This window comes from Gekko japonicus, unplaced genomic scaffold, assembly GCF_001447785.1.
Source record: "Gekko japonicus isolate JY-2015 unplaced genomic scaffold, Gekko_japonicus_V1.1 scaffold425, whole genome shotgun sequence".
NCBI lineage: Eukaryota > Metazoa > Chordata > Lepidosauria > Squamata > Gekkonidae > Gekko > Gekko japonicus.
In genome coordinates, this window is record NW_015176464.1 from 122,616 (window position 1) to 145,614 (window position 22,999).

General features: G+C 45.0%; 1 protein-coding gene across 1 annotated transcript in view; it reads left to right on the forward strand.

The window, feature by feature from the left end:
- Positions 1–19,737, forward strand: part of LAMP2 (lysosomal associated membrane protein 2) — a 31,240-nt gene extending 11,503 nt beyond the window's left edge. The window contains exons 3-12 of the mRNA XM_015427042.1: positions 253–463; positions 4,569–4,730; positions 5,157–5,362; positions 5,504–5,773; positions 6,241–6,363; positions 8,189–8,255; positions 8,507–8,674; positions 9,810–9,945; positions 16,359–16,393; positions 17,622–19,737. Coding sequence (XP_015282528.1) covers positions 253–463; positions 4,569–4,730; positions 5,157–5,362; positions 5,504–5,773; positions 6,241–6,363; positions 8,189–8,255; positions 8,507–8,674; positions 9,810–9,945; positions 16,359–16,393; positions 17,622–17,764 — 1,521 coding nt within the window. The 3' untranslated portion in view covers positions 17,765–19,737. The remainder of the gene's footprint in view (positions 1–252; positions 464–4,568; positions 4,731–5,156; positions 5,363–5,503; positions 5,774–6,240; positions 6,364–8,188; positions 8,256–8,506; positions 8,675–9,809; positions 9,946–16,358; positions 16,394–17,621) is intronic.
- The last annotated feature ends 3,262 nt before the right edge of the window (positions 19,738–22,999 follow it).

Genomic DNA, 22,999 nt, shown 5'->3' on the forward strand with positions numbered 1-22,999 from the left:
CACTTCTGAGGACTACTTCAGAATTGGATATAATGATGTCCTAGATAACATTCTGCGTTAAGCCTTCAAGAAAAAGTATAGCTTCACAACCCCTATAGGAAATGGATCTCATTTTAAAGGATGTGTGGAGTCTGACCACCTGGAACTGAGCTATAGCATTTTGGCAGATCTTGTCTAAAAGAGATTACTTGTGCTCCTGCTATTAAACCTAAGCTTACTGTTTGGGAACTGGTGCTTTCTGCAATCTTTCAGAAAAACAAAGCTTTTACGCTCCCAGAAAATGTGACGTATGATGGAAGCACATGTGGTGATAAAACAAGTGGCCCTCTGCTGGCAATAGAGTTTGGAGCAGGACACTTCTGGAGCATCAAGTTTGCGAAAACAGATGATACTTACCAAGGAAACATCACCTTTATTTACAATACCAATGATGCAGAATTATTTCCAGATGCTAAAAGGAAAGGTAAAGATGGATTTCTAATTGGTTCTGCTGTAATAATTTTTGCTGCTGTGATTCTTCGCATAGTTCCTGTTGGGCTGGGATCAGGTCGCAAACTCCAATAATTGCAGAGAGGTAGCCCAGTGACACCTTAAGTAATAAATGTGCTTAGTCATTACGGTGCCACTGGACTTTAAATCTTGAAATCCCCATCTAGTTTTAAGATTTTGGCAGGGGTTTCCCATACTGCTTCGGTCATCTCTTTGCATCAATTATTTCCAGATGCTAAAAGGAAAGGTAAAGATGGATTTCTGAATGGTTCTGCTGTAATAATTTTTGCTGCTGTGATTCTTCGCATAGTTCCTGTCGGGCTGGGATCAGGTCTCAAACTCCAATAATTGCAGAGAGGTAGCTATGTTGGTGTGTAGCAAAATAAAAGCCCAGTGACACCATAACTAATAAATGTGCTTAGTCATTACAGTGCCACTGGACTTTAAATCTTGAAATCCCCATCTAGTTTTAAGATTTTGGCAGGGGTTTCCCATACTGCTTCGGTCATCTCTTTGCATCAATAAGAGCAAGATTTCCCCCCAAAAAAAAGATCTGAGAGAAATTCAAGATAACTTCTACACCCACTACTGCTTTTTCTACCCTCCCACAATGTAGCATATACCGCTCTGGCTAAAGTGATCTTGTTCTGAGAGATTAAGACATTATCTTTCTGGCCACTTAAATTGAAATTTGTTAAAAAGTTTTGTGTAATCTCCTCAAGGAGCCTTGATAATCCATTTCACACTTTTGCTCTGGATGCTCGTAAATGCTGTGATAATAAGCAGAGTGACCTCTAATTAGACTGTCTAGCAGAGATGACATGAGCTTCAAATTTCAGAATCCCTAAGTTGAAAACAAAGAGCACAATGAGTCAGCGTATTGGAAGTGATGGTATATTTATATTGCACTCTGTATCCCGTGTCTAGCAGTAGGATAATCATGATGAGCTACTAAGCTGTTTCTGTTGGGACAGTTTGGAATTTAGTGCACCATAAGTCCTCCCTAGGAGCTGCGGTGGCTCAAGTGGTTAAGACGCTGAACTGCAGGCTGTGGAAGGTCGGTAGTTCAGCAGTTCGAGACCCGGGTGCCGCATGACGGAGTGAGCTCCCATCTCTAGTTCCAGCTCCTGCCAACCTAGCAGTTCGAAAGCAAGAAATTGCAAGTAGATAAATAGGTACCACTTCGGTGGGAAGGTAACAGCATTCCGTGCGCCTTGGTGCTTAGTCATGCTGGCCACATGACCACGGAAACGTCTTCGGACAGCGCTGGCTCTTCGGCTTTGAAACGGAGATGAGCACCGCAACCCTAGAGTCGGAGTCGACTGGCTTTCGAGCAAGGGAACCTTTACCTTTTAAGTCCTCCCTCCCTCCTGTCTTTCCGCTGTATCTTGACCCTGCTGCATGTGAAATGCAGCATTGTTTTCAAAAGCTCATGGCCTAGGCTTCCTGGGGCCAAAACAAATACTGGAGATCAGGATCAGATGTCCCAGGTTAGCTGCAGAGCAGTTGTATAGGGCCACTTAAATTGGTCAGGAAAGCTGAGCTGGGGTATATATATTTAACTTCTACTTTCTTCTAAGGATGTACAGGGGAAAAAATCAGTATTTTTCAGATTCGGAGTTTTTGGACCTTTAAAAATTTGGTATTGCCTTGAAAACCCGAATTCCAATATCGGTGTTGTATTGGAATTCGGATAAAATTCAGGGATCCTGAATGTTTCAGCTCCATTATACCTTATGGGGCCATTATAGTCAATGGCAGATCTCCTAGGGTGTATTCAGTGGGCTGAGGGGAAAGGGATTTGAGAAAGAGACACCAAATTTGCAGTGTAGCTGCTTGAGCCTCTCCCGAAAAGAACCCCCACGTTTCAAAAAGATTGGATCGGGGGTTCAATTCTATAGGCACCCAAAGAGGGTGTCCCCATCCTCCAGTGTTTCCAATAGTGGAGAAAATAAGGCAATACAAGCCCAGCAGAATGTCCCAGAGAATCTTTGCAGTTGAAAGTGAAGGGAGAGGCATTTTTGCAAGGCCAGCAGCAGAACCAGTGCCACTGTGGCAGCGCCAAAACCCAACAGGACTAAGGTCAGATCTGAGAATCTTTGAAGTAAAGGGGGGCATTTCTCCAAGGATAGCAGAAGGGCATTTCTCCAAGGGGGGCATTTCTCCAAGGATAGCAGAACCAGTGTGATGTAGTAGTTCCCAGCAGCAGAATCCAGCACCAGTGAGACAGGGACCGAACTAACCAATGTCACACCAGGAGCAGAATCCAGCACCAGTGAGGCAGGGACCGAACTAACCAATGTCACACCAGAGAATCCCAGCAGGGTTTTAAAAAAAAATTTTTTGACAGAAACAAAAGCAGTAGAAGCCTAGCAGCACACTCAAAAGTACAGGGCGGGAAGGTGCTTTTGCTAGTCCACCTGAACCAAACCCAGCCCAATACACAAAAGCCCAGTAATGTTGAGCTGCCATTTACCACAGTGGCACTGGGTTCTGCTGCTGGGCAGTCACTACTGCTCTGGTTCTGCTGTCCAGCCATCCCCCTCCCCCTTGCTTGGATTGTGATTCTGTGCTTGACATCAGTCCTGTTGAGCTGGCCTAGCATTTGCCACAATGGCACTGGGTTCTGCTGCTGAGCACCAGTAGATTTGCATTAGGTTCCACTGCTGGGCACTAGTACATCGCGCTGGTTCTATTGTCCTTGCAGCAATGCCCCCCTTTACTTCAGAGATTCTCAGATTTGGCCTTAGTCCTGTTTGGTTTTGGTTCTGCTGCTGGCCTTGCAAAAATGTCCCCCCCCCACACACTCCACTTTCAACTGCAGAAATTTTCTGGGACATTCTGCTGGGCTTTTGGTATTGCCTTGCTATTTTCCCCACCATTGGAAACACCATGGGGACATCCTCTTTGGGTTCTCATAGAATTGGACCCCCTTGTCCAATCTTTTTGAAACATGGGGGTTCTTTTGAGGAGAGGCTCAAGCAGCTACACTGCAAATTCGGTGCCTCTATCTCAAACCCTTCTCCCCCCCCCCAGTCCACTGAATATACCCTAGGAGATTTAATTAATTTGGATTCTCTTATTGGTAAGCCAAATCAAATCAGAGAATCTGATGCAGCTTAACTAATATCTGAATCATGCCAAAAAGGCATGATTCCCGAATCCCAAAGAAGTATGATTTGGGTATTAATTCAGCTTGGAAATGCCAAGTGCACATCCCTACTGTCTTCCCATGTCACTTTCCTGAACTAAACAATCTTCCAGATCTGTTAGCTCCATTGTGAGAAATATAGGATAGTAGCTTCAGAGGCTAATCTGGTTCAAAAAAATGGAGAAAGCATGTGACATATGGTTAAAATGCACAGTACCCTGTGCCACTGCCTAATAAAATTAGCCAGGTGCCGGGGGCACTTGTTCCCCCCTTTCTCTTGGCCTCAGATATGTACCAAGCAGTATGGCACAATACTTTTCTAATTTGGTGATCCCACTGCAACACAGAGCCTTTATGCTAGCCAGATTTAATGTTTTTCCCCAATCTTGGGTCTCAGGTAGATATAGAGGCATCCCGAAATGTGACAGGATTTGCAATTGTCCACTCAGAGAATCTGATACTTTAGATCATATTCTGCTACGCTGCCCCCTTTACTCACATCTCCGACTACTTCTGATCAAGCCTTTACTGCCTAGGGCCAATTCTGATAGTGCAATTAGGTTTCTTTTAGCTGATAAGTCACCAGAAGTTACTGTACAGACTGCTGGTTTTTTTGTCCAAGATTTTGGTAGCAAGGAACTATTCCTAATAAGTTTTAAGACTTACAGATGTAATTTTACCTCGATTAAGTTTTATCTTATTGACCTAGGTAGTAGGTGATGTGAAAAACCCTGGAGAGCTGCTGCCAGTCTGAGGCCATACTGTGGTCTGACTTGGTATAAGGCCCCTGCATCGGTCAGTACCAAAACAGACCAACAAAAAGAAGTCCACCACTGTCAATGTACTGTGTAAGAACAGAGGGTATGGAGCTTGGCTGGGTACACAGAATGCATAAATGACTCCTCCTTGCATGGTTCTTCCTGTACAGGACCAGTTGTTACCTCTGCAAACTATCCTGTGCATCCGATTAAGTTACATACAGTATACACCTGTCATCATGTGGATTCTGTAAAAGTTGGCAATGTCACAAATGACCTCTGGAACATCAGTCTTCAGGCTTTCCTTCTGAATGGCTCCTTAAGTACAGAATGTGAGTAGACAGCTGTATGCAAGTATTTTCTCTAGCACTATGCGGGGGGGGGGGTTGAATGGCAGCTGCTACCTGGCTCAGTCTCTAACCATTTGATAACTTGACCTGCCCTGAGTCCAGAGATATAGCTTAAAACTGTTACCATGAAATAAAGGCTTGGTAGCAAAGATCTTGAGACCACTGTCACTGCAGGTCTAAACCCCTGCACCCTTTGTACCACTGCTTCTGCCATTTTCCTTGGTTTAAGTTGCTGGTTGACCTTTGCCAGTTTATATGGACAGAACTAAAGCTCTGGCTATAACATATTTTGAAATCTGTTACCCGCTAGATATAGCTTTTAGTGAATGCCAGCATCTTACAGAATCATTCTTGCCTCGAGTATTTTTCATGCTCATGCTACTACTGTGTTCTTATCTTTCTCTTTAGATACTCATTGTGATAAAGGTGTTGTGGCTTCTGCTGAGAATAATCCTCCTGCAATCACAACTGTTTCTACTACAACCACAACTCTACCTACAACTGCCACCATAACAACAACCACAACCATACCTACAACAACCACAACCATACCTACAACAACCACAACCATACCTACAACAACCACAACCACAACTACAACGATACCTACGACAACCACAACTACAACGATACCTACGACAACCACAACTACAACGACACCTACGACAACTACAACGACACCTACGACAACTATGACACCTACGACAACTACAACGACACCTACGACAACGACAACCACAACTACAACAATACCTACCACAACTACAACCATGCCTACGACAACCACAACTACAACCATGCCTACGACAACAGCCTCTACCACCACTACTACATCTACTACAACTGTGTCTACCACCACCACAACTACAGCCACCACTGTTAAAACAACAATGTTGTCACCTGCTCCTCTACCCACTGCCCAAGCAGGGGAGAAGCCTGTCACAGGAAACTACTCGGTCAATGTTGGTGCCACAGCCTGTCTCCTGGCAAGCATGGGCCTGCAGCTGAACATCTCCAAAGACCAGGTTTTATATTGTCCCTACATTCCAGCTATAGCAATGTGATCTCAAGGTTTCTGGATGACTTGTACGTTGTGTGCTTGCTGACTCAAAATATGCTTCACAAAAGGAATAGAGAAGAGTATGTGGGCTTCACAGGTTAAAAGTACCCTTGGGGGGGGGGTCTTTCAACAATGTTCTGTTACTCCACTTTACTGGTAGTACTGTCTTGGTTGCTGAAGCATAGTTCTCCTGTAGAGGGAGCCCAAGCTTCTGAGATACATTAACGAGGCTTGTTAGCTGGGGCAACAGCGATGTGACCAGGTACATTCCTTGGAACTGGAAAAGGTGGTAGAAATAGCCATCCTGTTTGGGGAAATAAGTAGGTGATGCTGACTGTCTGCAGCTGGGGAGTTTCATAGCTGGCTGCAAAAGTTGTTGGGCAGCAGAAACTTGTAAGTGTGGCTACTAACTGGGTTTTTTTTAATGTTTAGAGTTCCTGGATTATTAATATTCAGCCAAACACTACAGAAGTTACTGGTAGCTGTGGTAGAACATCTGCAGACCTCAGGCTGAATGATAGCGACAACATAATTATTGATTTCTTCTTTGCGGTTGTAAGTAAACTGTTGCGTGCATATGAGATATCTTCAGGTTTTTTTCTTTTGGTGGACATTGTATTACCTTTCTCCTTTAGCCCCTTTAATGCTAAAGTAGGACTACTGGGAGGGAACCATAGCTCAATGGTATAGAGCATATGTAACACATTGTGAGTCCCAGATTCAGGTCCTCTAGTGTAAAAGAACTGAGCGGCAAATGATGTGGGGAGCCATCTCTCCAAGATTATGGAGAGCCACTGCCAGAAATAAAACAAACTTTATTGGGCTAAGTATACAAACGATCTGATCTGGTAGAAGGCAGCTTCCTGTGTAGTTATTCCTCTCTTTTTGGGGTGTGGGGTTTGTTTTTGGTTTTTTGTATTTTTTATATGTCCATGTGCGTGTACACCTGGAAGTCATGGTGACCTCTGGTGACTGACCCCTACTGGGGGCCTGAAGGATATTCAGAGAGGTGGCTGAATAAAGCCTGCCACTGCCTCTGGTATTTCAAGGAGGTCTCCCATCCAAGTACTTGCCAAAGTAGATCCTGCTTAGTTTCCGAGATCTGATGAGATCAGGCTTGCCTGGGCTATCCAGGTCAGGGCACCAGTGTAGTTATTCCTGAAATACTAGTTTGACATCTATCCCTGGGTTTAAGGGGTGGGGTGAGCCTCTTTGCCTTTCAGAGGCTGCGGTCACACGGAGCATTAGCCACGCTACAGAGACGGAAGATAGGTGGATTTTCCAGGCGTGATCACAGCACCACATCTGAGAAGCGTAGAGCTCCCAGGGCGAACCCGAGGCCTCCCACCGAAGATGCGGGGTTAAAAACTAGTACCTCCAAGGTACTAGTTTCCGGAAACCGCGGGGCAAGGGCGGGCGCCTGATCGCGTTTCCATTGGTAAATCGTGGCATCCGGTGCCCGCCCATGTCCCGTCGCTAAAAGGTTTTTTTTTCAAGTCTCCACGGGATGCGCACAAGCACCCAACGGCGCATGCGCACACTTCCACAGCCCCCTCCTCTTTTCCGTACCCCCCCCCACTCCTGGCTCAGCCTGCTCGAGAGGAATTCTCTGCACCAGGCAGCAGAGGGGGAGGTGCAGGGGGGGCGTGGTGGGAGGGCGGCCCGGCTGAAGCTCCTCCTGGAGGGGACCGGGACGGAGGACACAGTTTGCCTTCCTCTGCAGCCCTGGAAGGGGTTAAACTCACGGAGCCTTTTGCTAGAGAGGCCGCTTCTTTGCCGCGCCGCAGGATTGTCCTGTGATCGGCACCTCCCCCCTAACCACGGGACCTGGACAGGACATCTGCGGGACGTCTGATCGCGCAATTGCGCGTTATTTTGCTCCGGGGCAAACAGTCACACTTCTCCCCCCCCCCCCCCCCCGCGCGTGCATTTTCCTGCCCGTGTGACCGGGGCCAGAGTGTGGGGAACAAAAACATATCCTGCCTCTCCATGTGCTTGAAGTAACTGGAAGTGCCTTAGAAACGGCAGTGCTTGTGGGAAACTCTTCTGCCTTCTATTCAAGCTTCTGACATAAACATTTCCTTGTACTGCCAGGTCTTGCTGAACTTGTCTGAGCTCAGCAACAGTCCACCAAGCACTGAACATGAACATGGCAGAGAAATACCAGGCACGAATAAAGGGCAAAGCACTTGGGCCATGTGTAGAAATATAACTGTGGCATTAACTGGCAATTCTACAATCATTCATTCATGCAAATGGCGGCTTTCTTGTTGTTGTTGCTTGGCTTCTGACACATTAGCAAATCTATAAAGTAATAGTCTTAAAGCGATTTGTCGCCACTGTGTTTAACTCAAACTTGGTGGGTTTGTCTTTCAAACAGAGAAACACAAGCTTGGGAAGGTTCTACCTGAAAGGGGTGAACATCACTGTTGTTCGTCCTGCCAATGGTAAGATGCCAGCTGGTTTGAAACAATCAGCTATGACCCAGCAAATAACTTGTCTGACTCGCTGAGTTCTTCTTGAGTTGGGTTTGCCTGACTGTCCAGAAATTCAGTTTGGAATATTCATGCTGTGCAGTTTTTCAAGGGATTAACTGAAGATAAGCTTTCCTAGCTGCAGGACACTATTAAGATCATGATTGGGTTTTAGAATCCCACACCTGTTGCTGGTAAGATTATGTGAAATTGTTCTTCTCCAGGCTCTCTGTATGCTGTAAACAACAGTCTCAGTTACTGGGATGCCTCCTTGGGCAGTTCGTACATGTGCAGGAAAGAAGAGACTCTCATCGTGACGGAGGGATTTCGAATAAAGACCTTTGACCTAAGGGTCCAGCCGTTTGATGTAAAAGAAAACAAATACTCTACAGGTAAGAATGAATCTCCAACCAGGCAGGTTTGGGGTGGGGGGTGGGGGGGTGTCACTATGAATCCTTACTCTTTCTGGTAGGAATAGAAGCTAACAAAGAACCCCGTTGATCTCCTTGACCAGAAGTTAGCTTCTGAGCCCAAGGGACCAGCCTCAGAAGTTGGATTCCAAGTCGAATCCAAATTTCAATTTAACTGGAGCTACAGGTACTATCCAAAATACCAGCGATGATTGTAGCAAGCATCTGTGCCATTAGATCTCAACAGAAGAGATCCAGAAAAGCAAGGCCTGGCTCCCCCGTACTAGAAATTCCTACCGCCCAGTCTTTCAGTCCTTCAAAAGGCACCTGCCCCACACATGCACTCTTTTAAAAAAAGAGCTTTCCAAGCATCTTCTCTGGCTAAATTCCTGTGTTTATTTTGCTAATGTATTCAGATCTGTTGTGTCCTTTGAAAGAAGCCTTAGTCTCCTTTTCAGACTTTCTTTAATAAGCTACACAGCAAGGGCAGGTTTTGTTGCAAACATAGTAGGTTCTGACTTTGGGGGGGATTCATCACAAGAAAGTAGTACCGATATATAAATATTTATAGGTGACCACTAGTCATCATGTTGTAATTTAGCCGGCTCAGAAAAAGCTTTCATTCTGATTGAATTTACCTACTTCAGTACGTCGCGTTGGACTGTCTGAGCTTTGCCACACTACCAGGAAAGCTTTACGCTAGTGTCCTGTTGAGCCAGTCTTTTCTAGCTTCCACAGTCCTTGCCCCAACCAGAAGACTCCATAGCCATCTAGCGTCCTATCCTGAGAGGCCTTCTGAACCTTTGTCTCGTTTGAAGTTTGACATTGATCCAGTTAATGGATGTGCCAAGATTACAGATCAAACGTTTTAGTTATTTCCAAGTAACCTTGCAAGGTTTTCCAGGGGATAGAAAGCTTTAACCATTTGGTTGCCTCGGAGACATTTGGCTATTTGCATTCTAATCCATGGAAGGGTGTGGTAATGGGGCTCTTAAATCCTGCAGACTACATTCTAGGATTTAGGCTTATCTTGCTAGCCGCTTTAAGGCAAAGCCTTTTTGGATTTGCACTCGGCCAATATCTTTTTCCCTTTTGTCGCCACCTCTCTTGCCTACAGCACAGGAGTGTTCACTGGATGACGACACCATTTTAATCCCGATTGCCGTTGGCACTGCTCTTGTAATCTTGATCGTCATTATAGTGTTTGCTTACGTAATTGGCAGAAGAAAAGGCTATGCCGGATATCAGACACTGTAAACCTTGTGAGGCTCTTCTCTCTCAGTTGCAGTTCAAGCAAGGGCAGACTCTAAACCCAGCTACCCACATCCACAGTTCTCCATAAAAGCGTAGAGATGCGTGCGCACATCCCACACACCCCCAGGCTGTGTCTCTGGATCTGTAAAGATTTCACAAGATGTATGGAACTGGATAATGGGCATGGTGAAATTTAGGCAACAAGTTTTAACCTGCAGATTAATTTATTTAAAATGTAAAAAATGTCAAATACAAAACATACCAGTTAGGCAGGCAGCAGTCTGAAAAGGGAATTTATCCTGAGTGAAATCAGACTATTGGAGCAACCCAATAGAGAACTGGGATTGGTACTTGCTGCCCTGTGCATTCCATTGTTTACAAGTGAAGGATAACTTGGCTACTTTGCTTTAACCACTGCTTGGAATCCCAGAGCTCTTGTCGGTGTCAGTGTACTTCACAGTGCTTGTGGTGTTCTTCCCAGTAATGGCACCATACACGGACTATCTCAAAGCAAGACAAGTGTGTGCAAGCTTCCTTTATGAGTATTGTTGCATTAGTAAACTCCTAAAGTTTGCATTTCCTAAATAGCTGCATCTGATGCTGCCTGGTGATCTGGAAAACTGCAGAACCGGATCTTGTGGGTGTGGCTATTTACCACCCACAGAGGCAAGCAGAAACTTCCATCTAGCTGGTCCTCTCTTTATTGTAACAAAACCAAAATCAACAGTTTGATTTTCTTGAAGTGCCCTTAAATTGCACATTAACTGGGCGTCCTGGTTAAACACTCCATGTCCAAGCCAGCATCTGTTGAAAACTGCTAAACAGCATGAGCGTCTGTCAAGAATCTGTTACAGAGCAGATATTAGTTGGTTCGTGTTCTTGGGTGTACAGCTGTGCATTTAAAGCTGCTTGGTTTTGCTGATTATGACACTTTTGTTACTTGGGGTAAACTTGAAGTGTGTAGTGGGGGGGCAGAGCATGAGCAGCAGTAAATTCTGCTATGCATAATTACAGTGTGGGAGATCACGGGTCTACTGCTGAATTTGCATTTGTGCGAGTCGGAATTATGCTGTACAAGCTGCATTAAACATGTAGATTTTTGGCTGTTGGTGTTCTACATGCAAGGGAGTTGCCTATCAAAGGGAATTTTCTTGGGAGTTTGACAAATTGCTGTGGTTCAGAATGAACTCCAAAGGGGACAGTTTTAGCAAAGGGAACCTAAAGTTGAGCACTTTGTACTTTGCTGCACAAGCAATTGCTTATGTGTAGCAGAGAGCTGGGCTCTGTCTTTTAAAAAAACTGAGCTTTTTATACTCTGTCCTAGATTAATACAAATTGAATTCCACTTAAACTCAGGCTGTGTTTGAGCCTTTTTTATGAGTACACTTTTGTGGCTTGAGCAGACAACAAGATGGCCACTCATGGCTGCCTTTCTTTTTGCATCCTCCAACAAATAATTGGCTTGTAGTTAATTCTTCTAGTGACCTTCTTCTTGGGCTTGCAGATACAAAGAGGAGCGTAAACCTCTGCCAGCGTACTGTCGTAGTCATTGTCTCTTCACCTGCTTCTTAGTAGGGAAGCATAAGCCAGTTAGCTCTGTTTGAAAACTTCAGCAGTGCATTTGAGTTCAACACAGCCAAGTGTACCTCTCACTCCATTCCATTCATAAACTTTATTGCATTGGTTCAAAGCCTTAGCAAATAACGCCGAAATGCCAAAAACAACATCAAAACCATAATGCAGCAATCGCAATAATAAACCAGCGAGGGGCTGAACTGCTTGGTAGCAAAGGCTCATTTTCTCTCACCGAGTGCTAACTGGCTCATGTAAACTTCTAAAACACCACTGTCCTCTTTAATCTGTTGAAATTCTTTCTACACTGTATTTCTACTTAATGGTTGTAAATTGCCTGTCTGCACAAAATGCTTTAATAAAGACTCTTCTATTTATAAGGAAACTTGGTTACATTGCTTAATGGGGGGGCGGGTTTCCATGAAGGCTTCTCTGCTATTGCTGTACCAATCACAAAACTTTAGGTGGGGAACTTTCAAACTTCCTGTTCTGCAGAAATGCTTGTGTCTACTGCTATGATGTGTCTATTATGCACCTGCCATAGAACCCTGTACAAGTTACAAAGAATTCTGGAGCCTCTTCTAGTGCATACTTAGTACTAGGCCAGCCTGGGCTGCCAAATCTCACCACTGCTCCTCCAGTGTTCCCTTGTTGGTGCAGCCACAGGGTCTCTTTCCAATATTAAAAGTTTCTACAGAGCTTCCCTGGAATAGTTGGAAGGCAACTACTTTAAAGAAGGCTGAGTGGCAAGTAGTCTGCAGCCCACCAGGAGGTCCGTAGGCCAACTTCTGCCAGAGAACATACTGTTTGACATCTAAGAATGTTGGACTAAGTGAGCCTTGATCTGATCCTGGATGTGGAAAAATCCTTTCTTTGTGAGCTTTAAACATCGGCCAGTCCACCTGTGTTATGCTGGTAAAACTAGGCAGGAGTCTAAAGTTAGCTTAGCCTCTGCTCTGGATCTGATTAGTAGCTATGCCTGAGGGAAAGATAGTTAATAGAGTGTGAGCAATGCTCCCTCTAAGTCTTGTGAGCAAAAGTTCTACTTCGTGAGCTACTGGCATTAAAGTTGTGAGTAAGCGATTTGGCTACTGCATAAATTAGTTTGCTCTGGAGCCATCCTTCCTGAGGTGAGACAAAAATGTGTGAGCCAGAGGCTAAAAATTGTGAGCTAGCTCACGCTAACTCACCTTAGAGGGAACACCGGGTGTGAGTAGCAAGCCCTGGTTGTTTTCCCTTAACAAGGTGCCTCAGCTTCCACTCTCTTGGCATAAGCTTTGCAGCCTGGCACTTTTAGCATGAAAATGAAATGTTGCTTTACCCTTGGAACACTTTAAACTCTGGGTACCATTTGACAGGAACATCCCGTTTTCAAGTTTTAAAACATCCCACATACTTGAACAGGCAGGTTTTTAAGCCATTCATCACCAGATAAAGGCATACTTTTTCATCTGCCCAAAACAGTTGATAGCATCCGATGTAATCTTGTAGTCAGAGTCCAAAGAACTACTCCTATTTGGCAAGGCGGGGGGGAGAGGGGTAGCTGTTTAAAAGACTCTTCACAAATCTACCTGATTTCCTGCCATATTAACAGGCTGTTAAAAGAAGTTGGAAGAGAGGGGGAGCCTGTTTGTAAGCTGAGTGCTTTGGTGACTTCAGGTTCTCTGAAAACCCTTGCAATTTCTATGTCACTCTTCGTTCACTGTCCTGCAACCTACGGCTAATGCCACTGAGCAAAATTGCTCATGCTTGGAGTGTGTCTAGCAGTTGCATGGTATAAAATGGTGGCTGGCAGTCAGCATAGCTTGTAGGCCTATGGGGGGGGTAGCTCATTAAGAGGCGGTATATAAATGCAATAGAATGGTCAAGCTCTTCCTCCCTACTCTGTGGCAGTAGAGTTGGGTGTATGGTGGATATATAAGGCAGGATAAAACTATGTAGTACATGGAGCTCAAGTGGTTAAGACGCTGAACTGCAGGCTGTGGAAGGTCAGTAGATCAGCAGTTCAAGACCCGGGTGCCGCAAGACGGGGTGAGCTCCTGTCTCTAGTTTCAGCTCCTGCCAACCTAGCAGTTCGAAAGCAAGAAATTGCAAGTAGATAAATAGGTACCACTTCGGTGGGAAGGTAACAGCATTCCGTGCGCCTTGGTGTTTAGTCATGCCGGCCACATGACCATGGAAACGTCTTCGGACAGCGCTGGCTCTTCGGCTTTGAACCAGAGATGAGCACCGCAACACTAGAGTCGGATTCGACTGGCTTTCGAGCAAGGAAACCTTTACCTTTTTACATTTTTATCCAACTTTTTCAAAAAGCTCAGAGCAGCATACTTTGTTTTGTCTTTGCCATTGTATCACAGCAGCCCAATAAATTAAGTTGGGCCAGTGACTCAGCTTTATCCATTAAGCATTTCAGAGTACTCAGATCTTCTGCAATTCCAACCACGACACCACATTAGCTGTAAGCCAACAGCTCTTCCATCAAGCTGGTCCAGCCATCCAAATCATGGTCTGTCCTCTTCCCTCCTCCTGCCCAAATCTTCTCTATAGCTCTTGACAAGGCAGAGTGGGATTAGAATCTGATTCTCGAGTTGCAGTCAAGACACTCTTAACTGCTGCACTAGCTCCCCTGTCCATCTTCAAAACTGCCTGGCTGGGATCCAGAATGCTTGTATTTCCTGTAACTGGCTGTTCATTTGGACTAATGTCCTCTGTCAGATCTGCTAAGGTCAGGCTCTCTAAATAGCCAAACTCCTGTACAGTCTGGAAAGTACCAGTAAAATTGGAGATGGGCTTGCAAGTGAGCAGGTTGCATGTTCTGGAAGTACAAACAGTACTTCAGTTTAAGTATATTCTAGGGAAATTAGCACTTGTGACCAGTGTTCCCGCTAAGCTGAGTTAGTGTGAGTTAGCTCACAGTTTTTAGCCTCCAGCTCACAGATTTTTGTCTTAGCTCAGGGAGGAGGGCTCCAGAGCCAACTAATTGATGCAGGAGCCAAATCGCTCGTTCACAGCTCTCATGCCAGTAGCTCACAAAGGAGAATTTTTGCTCACGAGACTCCACAGCTTAGAGGGAACATTGCTTGTGACCCTTGTGAAATATTTTAAAAAGTAAATGGGGGATAGTTGCCTTTCAGACTGGCTTGCTTTTTTGTCCTTGATCCTAACAAAAGCCAGACTGTAATACCATGTTGCATGACTGTGACGAATGTCCAAGCCACTCTGCCCAGTCGTAACATATCTGTTGTAGCAAGAAAAAAAGTCAAGTCCCAGAAGAGGCTATGCCAGATGTGACCTGAAACAGCTAAAGGGACCACCACTGACCTTGCCGTATTCTGCAGGAGACTGTGTTGATACCTGGCTTTTCTGCAGTAGTGGTACCCATGGTATACAGGAGCACTGCAATTTCACTTAAAAGAGTCCAAGCAGTTCTTACTGTCTGCAGGACTGAGCTGGGAAAAGTTCCCTGCCCAGCCGTCAGATGATCCTCCTGCTTGAAGCTCTTGGCATGTGATTATTCCTCAGTCACAGAAGTGAGCTGCTCCATTTAAAATGTACCATTGCAGAAGATGCAAGCACAGATCTGCTGCAGAAGACCTAGTCCAGCACCCAGTTTCACAAAGTAACCAACTAGCTATGTTGAAGGAACAACAGACTGAGGCTACAGAGCCAAAGCCTTCCACTGACATTGCCTCCAAGCACTGGTATTCAGAGACTTGCTGTGTCTGAAAACGGAGGTTCCTTTCAGTCGCCATGGCCAGCAGCCATCAATGGCCCTATCGTCCATGAATCTGCCCATTCATAATCATCATTATGTCTCCTGGTGGAAAATACCACAGTTCAATTACTTGTTGATCCTGCACGAGCGCTGGTCCAGTGTTTCCTCTAGGCTGAGTTTTTTGTCTTAGCTCAGGAAAGATGGCTCCAGAGCAAACTAATTTATGCAGTAGCCAGATTGCTCACTCACAACTTTCATGCCAGTAGCTCACAAAGTAGAATTTTTGCTCACAAGACTCTACAGCTTAGAGGGAGCATTGCTCTGGTCCCACAACGAGTCTATTTTCTCACTGTATATTTTGTGTCCCTGCATTCTTTTTACTTTGACTCTTCCACCTGCTTCTGAAGAGAACCTTCAGAAACTGAATTTGATAGTCTTAAATATAAGCCCTTCCTGGTTTCGAAGTCCCCCTGACCCTTTTTTTTGTAGAACATTGATCTGTACCATACAATGCAAATATAGTGGTAAACTAGTCAGAGACACAATGAGTCTCTGTGGGCTGTGTCCAGGAATCCATAGATTCTACCTACATACAGCTTTCAGCCATCCATTCTTGCTCCATAGTAGCTCACAGATCATATTACCAGAGTTGGGGAGGGACAGGTTTTGAAACCACCCACTACAGATTTTGCAGCTGCAACTCTGCAGTTCTCTCTGTTATATACACACACACTTCTTTCCAAAGAGTTTAGAGTGGCTTGTATATAGTTCTTGGGTGGGTCTCCTAGCCAGACTGCTTGTGGAAGCTACTACCTGCTTAACTTCAGCCATAAAGTGGTAGTGTGTGTCTTCATACCATGCTTGAGGTCTGTATTCCATACAATTTGTGATAGTGATGGGCATTTTCCAGTCACCTGATATATGCAAAAGACAACACGAGGTCATGTGGTCCTGGTGGCAGGAAACCTATTTGCAGTATCTTACACAAGAGTGAATGCTGAACAATGTTTTGTTAGCGGGTAGCATGGGAGAGTGGACTTCGGAGTACATGTCCTGCCATTACTGGGATCCTAACCACTTTTTTTCTGGAACTCTCATCCCTTTTGATTGGCTGCCATTTTGCAGACAGGTAGGATGGAAATGGGTGAAATTTGTCCAAGGTGAGTAATAAAAGGCAAGCTAGTTGCCCAAGAAGCAGTATTAATTATAACCAGCAAGATCATATCAGTACATATATCTAGAAGGACAAAACCGGGCAGTCAGCCGTATTGGTCTGAAGCAGTAGAACAAATTTAGAGTCCAGTGGCACCTTTAAGACAAAAGTGAAACTTGGTGAATGGGCCAATCTTTGGGGAGCCTATTGCATTTTTTGTAGCCAACTTTGTACCTTCTGTAGTTGTGCTTCCAGAAATGTATGTTCCGTGTGACCCAAATTCAAATACTTATCTGCTATTTACTTCTTTGCTCAGGCAATAGTGTAGGAAGTCCCCAAACTTTTTGAGCCTCGTTCTCCTTTAGGATTCTGACACAGGGTAGTGAGTAACTGAAAAATGGCCATCGCAGGAGGCAGAGGCAACCTCAAAATGTCAGGGAGTAAGGTCATGCATATCTTTAACGGTACGTTGTCTACGTTTAAGGCAGGAGCTCTTTTTAACAGGATACCTTTTAAAATATACTGTTCTAAAATATTTTCTTGCATATACACACAGCTTACCTTCAATCACTCAGTGACAATCCTTGTGCGATGTCGGCAGCTGCTCCAAAAGCAACATTTTTAAAAAAATCTCAGCCAATCACAAGCCTTCCTTAGCAAAAGCCCCATCCACTCATTTTCTGAAAACACTGGGCGGGGCACCAGAACTAGTAGAGCACCTTCAGGCTTCAGCTTTGCGGCTGGCAACTTCAGGAAATGCCGAGCAAAAGTAGAGTTGAGTTGGTGGTGGTTCTTCATCATGTACCCAAATTTGTGCCTCTTGCATGGGTTTCCAGGAGCCTCCTTGCTGGGTTGATCTGGGTCTAATTGGATGATGTATGGAGGGGCAGCCTAGTGTCTTTTCCACTTCATGGTAATACTCTGCACATAACAAAGCTGTTCACCATTGTCTCTGAGAATATTTTGTCTCCCTTCTAAACTGAGTTCTAGAAAAAGCAAAAATCCCGTGCTACATGGAGACAGATCTTTGCAACAACAAAAAAAGAAAATACTAATTCTGTCCTTGTCACAAATTAAGTTATAGAGTTATCCAATTGGGCTCTTCTTGGGGTAGCGTATTCTGACATGGGTGAATGTACAATTAGTGTTTTAAATGGGAAGCGCGCAAAACTGTTTCGTTCTCTGAGAGGGGAGCTCAGGGGCTTAACCTGACTCATTACCCTTTCTTTATCCAGCTGAAGACTGCAGCCCAGAGGTGGACAACTTCTTTGTGCCTATTGTGGTGGCAGCCGCCCTGGCGGGATTAGTGTGTCTCATTTTCATGGCTTATTTTGTTGGTCGCCGAAAACATCGTGGGTCTGGCTACGAGCAGTTTTAAAAACAGGATGCACTTCAGGCTGAACACTTTCCTCTTTCAACCCGCTGAGGAGTATTTTGCACCTGCAGAGTTTTCCATTCTTATGTATGAGTTTTGGAAAAGATCCATGTGGACATGTGTGGATCCAAAGAGAAAACAACTGTTGCATATTGAGTTGTCATCTAATATGAATAGGTTTGCAACCATTTTGTGTTGAATTGCAGGAGACTGGTCTTAGGCCAAATATGCTGTTTTCAAAAGCAGGTCACTGCAGTGCCAAAACACTGTGATGGTAAAGGTGGCTGCAGATGTCCCTGTTCTTTGAAGCCTGGTGCAGAATTCACACTGGCTCCTTGCAAACCATGGCTTGCACATTTGGAAGCCAGCTCTGTGAATACTTGCTTACCTCCTCTTCCCTAGTAGTTCCACCCCCTTTGCCTCCCAGTGTTACATATGGGTTTCACTTAGCACCCTAAGCCACGGTTACTGGGGAACCTGTTTTATTCCAGCTGTCATTTACATTGGCACATGTGTGATGTGCAGTTGGTGGAGGGAGAGGGAAATAGATGTGCAGTTGGTGGAGGGAGGGAGAGAAGAAAGGAGCCCATGTTCCCAAAGCCGTGTCCCAATTTGCAGGCCATGGCCTGTGGGCAGTTGTGTCTGCACCAGCCTAAAACCCAAGTAAGCAAATGGGTCTTTATCTTGTTTGAATCTGATATGTGGAATTATGGACTAGTTTGAGGAACTGTTTGAATGCTGTGTGGTGAAACGTTATTCTGACAGTCGGGAAATAATAGGAGATATGCCCTGCTTATGTTTGCCTTCCACAGGAAATGAGGTATGTGCTCAAAATGTTAACAAGTTTGTGGATCAGATGTGTATGGACATTTGAGCTATTTCAGCTGGTGACGACTGGGAGCATGGCTTATGGGTACTCTCCCACTGCACCTCCCTTTGTGTATATGAAGTCTTCATTCTCCAAATGTTGCACTAAGCCTAGAGTGTACCAGCATGAATACCTGAAGTGGTCCTTATTCCCAGGGGATGTTGTACCTGCTGCCATTATGTAAACAGAGTGCTGTAGCTTTGTTCTAATGTTTGTGAACAACAGCCGGAATTATGCCTTATTACAAAATGTCTCTAATAATGTATGCATATAATGGCATATTTGATTCATTTGATATATTTTTTTGCTCAATCTAATTCCACACCCTTGTGTACCACTTACTAAAATAGTTGCTTTGAGGTCCATTGGGCGAGGCAGAAAGGCAGAACAGAAGTTTTAAATGAAGATTAAAACAGCAATTAGTCCTTTTGGATAACTGTTATCAAAGCAACCCTTCGTTCTCTAATATAAATGTGCCTTTGGGTTATCACTAGAGCAGTGTGACATTTTCAGTATGTTGTTTTAACATAAGTTGTAGACGTGGCCTTCGACCATGAACCCCTGTACCAAAAATGAAGAAACTGGTAATATGCTGGATACTGGGTGCTGCCCTTAGGAGCCTGTGTCTCTAGTCCTCCATGCTCCAAAAGCGGACAGTGCAGTAATAAACTTCCTTGCTTAAAAACCTGGTTTGGGAGCCAAGTACAGCCTCTGGAGTGTGATATTTTGTGGTGCTTTTCCCCACTTGCCTCTTTAAGACCCTACCCTGGGCCTGCCTCCTGGAGCTGTGGCTCTTGCTATTTTGAATTGTTGGCTATTGTTCAGTTTGCAGCAGAAGAGCAGCTGTGTCATTCATTGCCAAAGGCAGACAAAGCACAGACCCTGCACTGGCCCTTTTTGACCTGGAGGAGACTGCCTACAGCAGGTCAGACAGAAACCTGGCAGTTTTCAGAGTGGTAACTCTTAAACTGCCAGTGTTTCTTCTGCCTTCTCACTGGAGATAGAAGTGAATTGTTCATGGAGAATCAAACTCTGGTATTTTGAATGACCTCTTGGTTTGTGCAGCCCCCAGCTAACACTGGAGTTCTGTAAATGGATTCGCATTGTTTTGGCACATTGTAAAATTAAATTCTTCATTTTGCAAACTTTGAGTTTCTTTATGGAAGAACAGCTTGGGGGAGGGGCAGCTTGCAAATATGCCCACAGATGGTAGACCACAAACATTTGCAGTAGTCCAACTGCCTGTTTATATCGTAGTGCTGGCGTAGAAAGAAACAAGTTTGATTGGTTACTTAATTATTACAGGAGCCTTCCTCTGAGGATCTCATGGCAGTGTACTGTATTCTCTGTGCCTCTCCACTTCTATCCTTGCAATAACCCTGTGAGGTAGATTTGGCTGAGAGAGTGACCACCAAACATCTCCCAGCAAGGCACCGGGGGAGGGGGAATTTGAACCTGAATCTCCCAGATTTGATTCCAGGTCTCTAACCACTGCACCACACTGGCTCTCTGGCTAGACTTCTTTGCCTGGTTGCCTGGGGAAGTCCTTGCTTTCTGTGGGTGAGGTGCCATAGGGAAGTCTGTGTCAGTGCACCTAACGCAACCCCAGGTGCCCTGTCCTCTGTCCCTTCCTGCAGAGCCAATTCTGGCAGGTACAAGATGGGGCAGTTGGAAAGGGGGATTCGAGGCCGAAGTGACACACAGAGGAGTGTGAGGTAACTGGATACAAAACCTTAAAGGGCATCGTAGGGTCTCTGCGTTCCCTGTCGTCTTAGCTAGGCTTCTGTTTTAGCCTTGGTTGAAAGCATATAGAAATTTCCAATACAGTGTTGTGTTTGCCTGCTGTGATGCTGGCTTGTGCAAGCCCTTTGGGCAGGGGGACCCCAGGGAGCCTCCTCAGTGTGCGCATCCCACCTCCACCCCCCACTAGGTAAAAGAAGCTCTCAGTGGCATCTTCTCCTTCACCCCCCCCCCTCAAAAAATACCCCCAAACCCTGAAACCATCCCCTGCCTCTGAGCTCCTATACAGATCCAAAGGAGCAACTGAGAAGTTCGCAATTGAGTCATCTCCTGATGTTCATCGGCTGCACAGGTGTTGTGAAGAGATGTTTTCGACAGAGCTTTCCCTTGTCTCTTAAAGAGGACACTAAATCCTTGTTTGGTAAAGCTTGAGAATGATGAGCTTGTTTGGTAAAGCTTGAGACATTCTGCAGCACACTTTTTTAAAAACGTTGCGACTTGTTAGATATGACAGCGGTCTCCTTATTTACACCCTGGTTTGCTCAAGCTGGAGGCAGCAGCATCAGAGCTGTGGGCTACCAAGAGAAGAAATAGCAACAAAGCCATGCTGTTGAAATGACAGGCGTTGTTTTGAACAGTTGGGGGATTTCTCATTTTAAGGGTTGTTTGGAGAGCCAAAGCCCAGCTGAGACTCTTGTTCTTCTGTAATTCTGGTAAGTAAAGTCCCAACGATGAATTGGCTGGAGAGGGAATAAAGTGAAACTGGGAAAAATATAACTTTTTTAGCAAATATATATATATATATTCATGCTTGGCTAATTCGTCTTGTCCGGTGCTTGTTTTCACTAACTTCTTTCCCTTGCTTCCTTTTTTCACATGTTTCTTCCTGCAGCGGAAGAGTGTAGCAATTCTGACCTGACCTTTGTCATCCCTCTGGCGGTGGGTGTGGTGCTTGGTCTCCTCCTCATTCTTGGTGGTGTCTGTTACATGCTTGCAAGACGGAAAAATCGCTCTGGCTATCAATCTGTATGACCTTTTTTATGCTGCTTCTGCTGACCTCTCCCTCCCCCCCCCACTTCCCTTTTTAACATATGATTATGAGTTCATGATTTTCTAACAGTAAAAAAATGTTTACGTTGTTTGCATCTGTGCTTATGATTGGGAGAGCCAGCTGCTGACCTGGGCTGTGGTGCAGTGCACGCTTTCCCACATGGTAAGTTTTTCTTCTTCTTTTGTGCTGAAGAAACTGTTCCAAAGAAACATCCTCCTGCTACCGGTGTGACAGGGGCTAGTCCTAACACCATAACCATATGTGTTGGGCAATGTTCCCTCTAAGATGTGGAGTCTTGTGAGCAAAAATTCTACTTTGTGAGCTACTGGCACTAAAGTTGTGAGCAAGCGACTTGGCCGCTGCATAACTTAGTTGGCTCTGGAGCCCTCCTTCCTGAGCGGAGACAAAAATGTGTGAGCTGGAGGCTAAAAAACTGTGAGCTAGCTCACACTAACTCACCTTAGAGGGAACACTGGTGTTGGGATACAGTTGAGGGACAGAACAAATGAAGGGGGTTAAACGTCTACAGAAAACGCATGGAACTTCTGGGGTGCTTTACATAAACACACCGCCCTGAGCCTGCCTTGGTGGGGAGAGCGGAGTATAAATCTAATAAAATAAATACATTCTTACTCATTGCTTAGACCGTTTAGCAGGTCAGCCAGGATTTGCAGGACTGCTACTAGCTCCGTCCTTCCAAAGGAGCTTTGGGACTTGAGTTACTGGAACACGAGTGCCCCTGCCATTTTCTCACCTTGTCCCCTGGCAAACGGCTTCTGTAACTGAGTGGGGTTTCCCAAAATAGTGTGTGATACAGCAGTGAGTATTGGGATGAGGGTGGAGCTGTATTCCAAGAAAAAAGTAAAATCACTGGTTGCTCTCATGTTCTTGGCAAATTCTAAGTAGCTCTTTGGGATCCTAGCCCTTCTGTTGCTGTTTTTCAAATCCAATGGACAGAAGGAATGTAACAGTGCAGGAGCTTACATGCTAGATGGGACCAGATCGTTTCTTTTTCCAGCTGCATGTTGTAGCAGAATCTCAGGAAGCCACCCAGGAGATGCTGTTCCTACAAAGCCCTGGTTGAGCAGGTGAGTCCCACCAAAGTTACAGGGGACACTGCATATTGTTGCATCGCTTTGGGTGAAGACCCAGCAAAGCTGGATCTTTATCAAGCATAACTTCCTGGAGAACCTTCACTTAGTAGGCTAGACATTACCGATGCAATTCTTTTCACAGCAGTTTTTGATATCCCCTTCAAATGTAAACCTAGATCTCAGGCCAGCTTTCACCCAACAAAAATCTAGAACAAATGCAAGTTTTCCTTTCAGACCAGTTCACTTGACATTGTTTTCTCCAAATCCTGATGTTGAAGAGGGTCATGAACAGTGTTCCCACTAAGCTGAGTTAGTGTGAGCTAGCTCACTTTTTTTAGCCTCCAGCTCACAGATTTCTGTCTTCGCTCAGGAAGGATGGCTCCAGAGCAAAGTAATTTATGCAGCAGCCAAATCGCTCACTCACAACTTTAATGCCAGTAGCTCACAGAGTAGAACTTTTGCTCACAAGACTCCACAGCTTAGAG